Source organism: Aythya fuligula, chromosome 9 (genome assembly GCF_009819795.1).
Source record: "Aythya fuligula isolate bAytFul2 chromosome 9, bAytFul2.pri, whole genome shotgun sequence".
Classification (NCBI taxonomy): Eukaryota; Metazoa; Chordata; class Aves; order Anseriformes; family Anatidae; genus Aythya; species Aythya fuligula.
The window spans coordinates 3,527,572-3,533,644 of NC_045567.1; the positions used below are offsets into that span (position 1 = coordinate 3,527,572).

General features: G+C 45.4%; 1 protein-coding gene across 1 annotated transcript; it reads right to left on the reverse strand.

Moving 5' to 3' along the window:
* Positions 1-2,102: 2,102 nt before the first annotated feature.
* MRPL44 (mitochondrial ribosomal protein L44) lies at positions 2,103-6,014 on the reverse strand. The gene is made up of 4 exons (XM_032193521.1): positions 5,842-6,014; positions 5,227-5,695; positions 3,934-4,112; positions 2,103-2,783 (listed from the first exon to the last, which is right to left on the reverse strand). The coding sequence occupies exons 1-4, from the start codon at positions 6,012-6,014 to the stop codon at positions 2,612-2,614; spliced, it is 993 nt and encodes a 330-aa protein (XP_032049412.1). The 3' UTR covers positions 2,103-2,611.
* Between the last annotated feature and the right edge of the window lie 59 nt (positions 6,015-6,073).

The window sequence follows — 6,073 nt, forward strand, 5'->3', positions numbered from 1 at the left end:
CCCAGAAAGACTGGTATTTGTCTCCTGGTTTACTTGCAGTTAAGAAAAGATCTTCATTAGGATATATGGTTTGAATGGGTTAAAGGATAAACGCAATGACAGTAACTAATACCTGTATCAGATAAAGTTAGTGTAGCACCCAGAAAGGCATAATCCGGGCTGACTCGAGATCACGTTAACCTATTACAAAATTCCATAAATGCCAGAGAACACAGCCTTTTCTACTGCGAAGTCAGTTTAAGAATATAACCGTAACAATCATTTGTGAAACAAGTTGTTCAAAGGGTTGCAAGAATAAACTAACCTGATTCTTTTTAATCGGTTGATTACTGTCCTGATGCTTGGTTTAGTTTCCCTGAAAGATAAAACGGGATTTGAGGAAGGAAGGATCATCGGGAGATACAAATGCACTTGGGTCAGAACTCACTGCCTGGGTCAGAACTAACGCAAGTAGCTTTAAAAAGTACTCACCACAAAACTACCAGGGAATTCCATCAACAAACCTTGTAGCAGAAGAAAAGCTGCCACTTTAACTGTCTACTTTTGAAGATACTTAATTCTGTAAATCTAACCAATCTTTTAACATCAGTGAGTTAGTGATACACACTTAGAAGCCAGAACCTGAAGCACAGATACCGTATCAAATGCTTTTCTGACCTTTAGAAGATTGAAAATGGAACATGTTTTCTTGTATAAGCTCCTTATTTTCCACTCACACCTCTATAAAAAAAAAGTCAACCTTTCTTTCCATGTCCCCAAACTGTCTCTCTCTTTGAACTCAAAACATTCCATACATATGTTACACAATACATTGATTTATCTTACATTAAGCAGTTTCCTTCCAGCAAGGAAGGACTCAGCAATCCACTTGTCCTAGGATTTATTCTCATATTCCAAAATGTGAAGCAACAGTAAGCAGAGGCTAAATATTCTTTTAATGTAAACTGACAGAATACTGTTTTTTCCTTTCTTAAAACACATAAGTATATATATTTAAAATAGTAGTTAAATCAAACTTTGGATGAAAAAAAAAAAAAAAAGAAACAAAATAACACTACTGTCCTTTTAAAATAGGTAAAGGTAAGGGAAATATCTCATCTGAAAAACTAAAAATAGCCTAAGTAATTTCAGAGTCAGCTATTATTCCCCTGGAATATTATGACCTTACTGGCTATGGTTATGTAAGTGATAATAGATCACCTAGATGTATTTTTTTTCACTTAAACACAAGCAATTTTATGCAAAATTTATGTTAGACTGATCTTTCTGCTCTCCTTTTTACATTTTAACTCTCACCCGTGGAATTTACCACACCAGAATCTAAACAACAGATTTCACTGTGACCTAGTCACACGAAGTGTTGTACACGTGTTTCAGATGTGTGGCACGACAAATAATAGCGAGTGACAGACAGGTGTTGGTTGGTTTTTGTCCCCCAGTCAAGTAGAAGAGAGCCAGATCTCATTCTCACCGCAGGGAATGCAGCACCTGCAGTGTGCCAGAGCTGCTCAGCAGCCACAACCGCAGCCTGGGACCTTTCACGGCTAGGCAGCCTTCACACAAACACAAAATAAAACGGGATATGGCAGGAAACACTTCTTTAACCACCGTCCTACATTCAACTTTTTTCTTTCCTCCTCTGAGGGCTCAGTTGCAGTTTGCAATGTCATCTCACTAAATTTTAAAGGAAACAATTCCAAGAGAGCCACACAGTCCCCATGTATCTGTCTCTCTACATGCTGTTTTCTGGTACATGTACTGAGTTCCTATTTAATAGGAACATTATAAAGGTACCTGAGTTGTTCCTCAGCAGCTTTTCAGTCACTTGAGTTACACTGGAACAGCTGCAGATGGTGCAAACAAACCAAACACCAATTTCACTGAATCCAATATACCTTAGTGTCATGAGCACTTAAAATTAAATCATCTAGTAGCCTAATATTACACAATGTTCTCCAATTTCTTTGAGCACAAGCCTTCGTGATCCTCATTTTCCTTTTTACAAATTTTAAGATAAAAAATACATCCTCCCAGAGCATACTTGAACAACAGAAGCCAATGTGTACGGCAAATAAATGTTGCAAGCAATAAGACCTCAAAAGTGCCATTTCCTTTTTTAATTGGACCACCAGCGTTAATACCACTGACGTCGCATTTTACATTTTCACAAGGTCAAGGACAAATAAATCCAGATAGAACCCAAAGACCAATGCTGCATATCTAATTCAACTCATCTTATTAACGATACCCTCAATCAAAGCCCCAAGAGAGCTTACATAAAACCTTTTTCTACATAGCGAAGTTCCTCAAGAGCAAGGACTTTGTCACATTATTAAACATCCTTAAGAACAGTCTCCCATGTTGTATGGAAAAACTCCTCAGACAGAATGCATACATTCAGAAAAAATGTACTTTTGTTGTTCAGGAAAATGACTGAATATTAAGCTTTATGTAAAAGGGAAAGATTACATTTCTTTTAAAACCGTATTTAATTTGAAATTTGCGTACACTTAAGATCAGAAAATTGAACCGAATTTTGCTTTCTGAAATGCATCTATATTTGCATGAAAGCCACTAATTCTTGAGAGAAACTAGAAGCGGCCTGTATTTTCTAGTTACTGCTGATAGCCTTTTCAGCTGTCCACCCTTGTTTGGGTTTTGAGTAATCCCAAGGTCTCCTGTTCTCTGTATACCCATACAGCTTCCGCAGCGCCACGCGGGCAGCTTCTTCCTCTGCCGCGAGCAGCGTTTCACCAGGGCCTTCAGCGATCATCTTCTTATCACTTGAAAAACAAACAAACAAAATGTTTTCACATTTTCATCAAAATCCTGAGCACTACTGTACATCATGAATAAGAGCTGTTAGATATTTTTTCCTCCACTGTCAGTGTGACTGTTGAAGGTAATTTCTACGTACACACACGAGTGTCAACATTTCTGTTGGCCTTTCCTGCAAAGATAAGCGATCAGATACTCAGCAGTGGAAACTCTGATCAGAAAGACATCCTCTTTCTGGAAGAACACTGCTTTGTTCAGTTGGACTCCTAACACATTACTGATTGTTCACAGTGTTCAATTTCTGCTAGCCCTGTTAAAAATATGCAAATTTGTTATTCTGGTCAGCTTAAACAAACATTCTTTTCTCCTCCCCTGGTAAGAAGGCATTTTAGGAATTCTTCCGAAGGATTCATAGAGAAGTTCTCTGTGTTAGGAGTTATGTATTCAGCTCTGTTTAATCAACATCTATAGGCACTGTATAGGAGCATTTCGTGGAGGGACACAAGAGATTCCAGGAAAAAATGCAAGGTCCTTTTTTTTTTTTTATATATATATATAAGATAAATCTTAGAAAACAAATGAACTGAAGCAGGGTAATTCAGAACAGGTTAAGGCAATCTTCCCAAGTGCTCATCTGTAGCTCATGTAGCAAAGCAACACCATGGGCTAGGAGGCAGGAGATCCCACCCTGCTCCAGATGAGCGATGTTTCCACCGGGCAACACACCTGGGCAGACCCTGACCACGCTCACCAGGGCCACCTGGCACGTACGTTTTGTCTGGGCAGAGACACTCCTCTTGCTTGCTTTCTAATGCCATGATTTGACCCCTATGTAAAAAGCTCTAGAACATAACGTTAGCATCTGTTCAGCCCCTCCGCCCTTGGTATCTCTTAATCTTGACAGTTTTCTATCTTGACTCTCAGGTGCATCTTGTTCAGACTTCGAGGCCCTTTAGTCCAAGACAGTTTTGTTTTTTACTACAGCAAGGCACTAACAATGCATAAGTGGTTGATTTTAGATGGAAGTCACTGCATGGTTTCTTTTCTCTAATAACTTGGCCAAAGAACACAAGTAAAAAAGTAAAAAGACCATCCTCCCTCCTTCCCTCTCCCCGAGCTTAACTCCATTTCACTTTGCATTAGCATTGTACTAACCAGTACAGCCCAACGAAGTACAGAGGAAGAACTGTGGTGACTCCCAGCTGCCTCGTAATTCTTGGCTCTGGAGAAGAGATGTTCCTCTTGGTCAACTCTTCCACTAGTAAGCCCATGGGATTTACAACTTCCCAGATCTCAAACAGATCTTTTCCAATCAGATGGGGCATTAAAAAATCCTAAACAAAAAAAAAGAATTAGAAGTTACAATCAGTGGGAAAGGGAACAAAGGCTTTAGCTTCTATGGTCTGCTAATAAAAATGCAATATGAAGAGGCACTAACGCACTCGACAGTGAAGAGCTGAAAGGAATGATCAGCTCCACACCACAGCCAGGCAGAGCCATCCTTGTTACTGAGCTCAGCAGCACTGGTTCTGCTTCAGCCTTGCACTGGACTCATGCAGAGGTGCCCATTCACATGTAAGGAAGGAGCAGCATGGGCCTGGGGGAGGCTGACAACACCCCCGTGCAGCTCTGAGCACCAGACACACCATTCAGCATGTTTAGCACACACAAACCCCAAGCTGTACTTCTGGAGGGCTCTGCAAAGAGGCTGGAGGCACCATACAGCCCCAGAGGATGTGCACTTGATCTGATCACTGTTCCTACACAGCCCCTGGACTCGTTTCAGAAATCAGGTTCTCGCAAACGTTCCTCCATTGCAAAAATAGAAGTAAGTGAAAAGGACACCTGAAAGGGCAGCAGCTCCTAAAACTACCTTGTTACACTGCATTTTAGTTGGACTTTCTTGTATGAAAAGATGTTTAGGTGTTTGCAGCAGCAGCTTTATATTGAATATAAATACATATTGAAAGCTGTACAATATTCTTTAAAACTGAAGAGGTGTGTGAGCTGAGGTGGAGTAGTTCCATTATTTGGTAGGGCAGCATAGGTCTTCAAAAGACGTTTAGATGTTGAACTTCGCGATATGGTTTAGTGGAGGACTGGTTAGTGTTAGGTCAGAGGTTGGACTCGATGATCTTGAGGTCTCTTCCAGCCTAGACAATTCTGTGATTCTGTGATTTTGTGACAACACTTTCCTCTAGCAAGTGGCAGCAAGTATTATAACACCACTGCTATAAAGCACCCTAAATACATCATTTAATGCATCTGACCAGCCTTTTTTTTTTTTTTTTTTGAACAAACAAGCAACAACCTCTCTGAATCTCTGCCATCTCAACATAGGCCAACATATAATTTTTGCCCTTTTTCCTGTAGCTTTCGTGGCCCATAGATGCTATGACGCCTTTTATCAGTGGGAAAAAAACCAAATCCCCCCAGGCTCCGACTCACCCTGAGGAAGATGCCCGTTCTCTCGGGCCCGCTGCTGCCGAGCAGCGCTCCGACGACGGCGAAGAACGTCCTGTGCAGCACGGCCGGCGGGACGGGGAACTGCGCGCACAGCGCCAGGTCCTGCAGCGCCAGGCCCCGGGACACCTCGGCGACGAGCTCCGGGCCCGTCAGGAAGGCGACGAGCGCCGCCGTGCCCGGGGCGGGCAGGGCCGGGTGCGCGGCCTGCAGGCAGCGCCCCAGCTGGGAGCGGGCGAAGGGCAGCCCCCGAGCGCAGAGCTCGCCGTTGTCCCGCAGGGCGAGGGCGGCCGCCCCCGCCTCCAGCCCCAGCTGCCGGCGCCTCGCCTCCTCGCTCTCCACGTAGCAGGGGTTCACGAACGCGGTTTTGAGCAGGTCCAAGGAAAAGTCCTCCTGGAGGCGGCGGCTGAAGGCTTGGATCTCCGCGTGGTAATCCCAGCCGGGCTGCTCGGACCTGCGGGCACCAGAGCACACGGTTAGAAGCCGAGGCAGCCGCCCGAGAGCGAGCCCGGCTCGCTCCTGCGGGCCGCGACCGCCGCGTAAAGCCCCCGGGGCTCCCCTTGGCGAGCGGGCCCGGCCCCGGCCCCGGCCGCCCCTCACCGCCGCTGCGGGGGCGCCTCCAGCCGCTGCTGCTCCAGGTAGGCGCGGAGCCACCGCTTCTTGGCGCGGGGCGGAGCGGGGCCGTGCGCGGCCCGAACGGCCCCGGGCCCGGCCCCGGCCGCAGCCAGCAGCCGCCGCGACGCCCGGAGGAGAGCCCCGAGCCCGGCGGCCATGGCGGGGCGGAGCAAGGAGGCGGCGCGGCGGGGAAAGGCGCCCGGCCCTGCGCCCTGCC

What these genes read in the sequence shown, in the direction of transcription:
- MRPL44 (XM_032193521.1), bottom strand. Translation starts at nt 6,014, where the DNA reads ATGGCCGCCGGGCTCGGGGCTCTCCTCCGGGCGTCGCGGCGGCTGCTG. An exon ending in GAGGCGCCCCCGCAGCGGCG is followed by an intron (nt 5,696 to 5,841) that starts GTGAGGGGCGGC and finishes TGGTGCCCGCAG; the next exon opens with GTCCGAGCAGCCCGGCTGGG. An exon ending in GAACGGGCATCTTCCTCAGG is followed by an intron (nt 4,113 to 5,226) that starts GTGAGTCGGAGC and finishes TTTTTTGTTTAG; the next exon opens with GATTTTTTAATGCCCCATCT.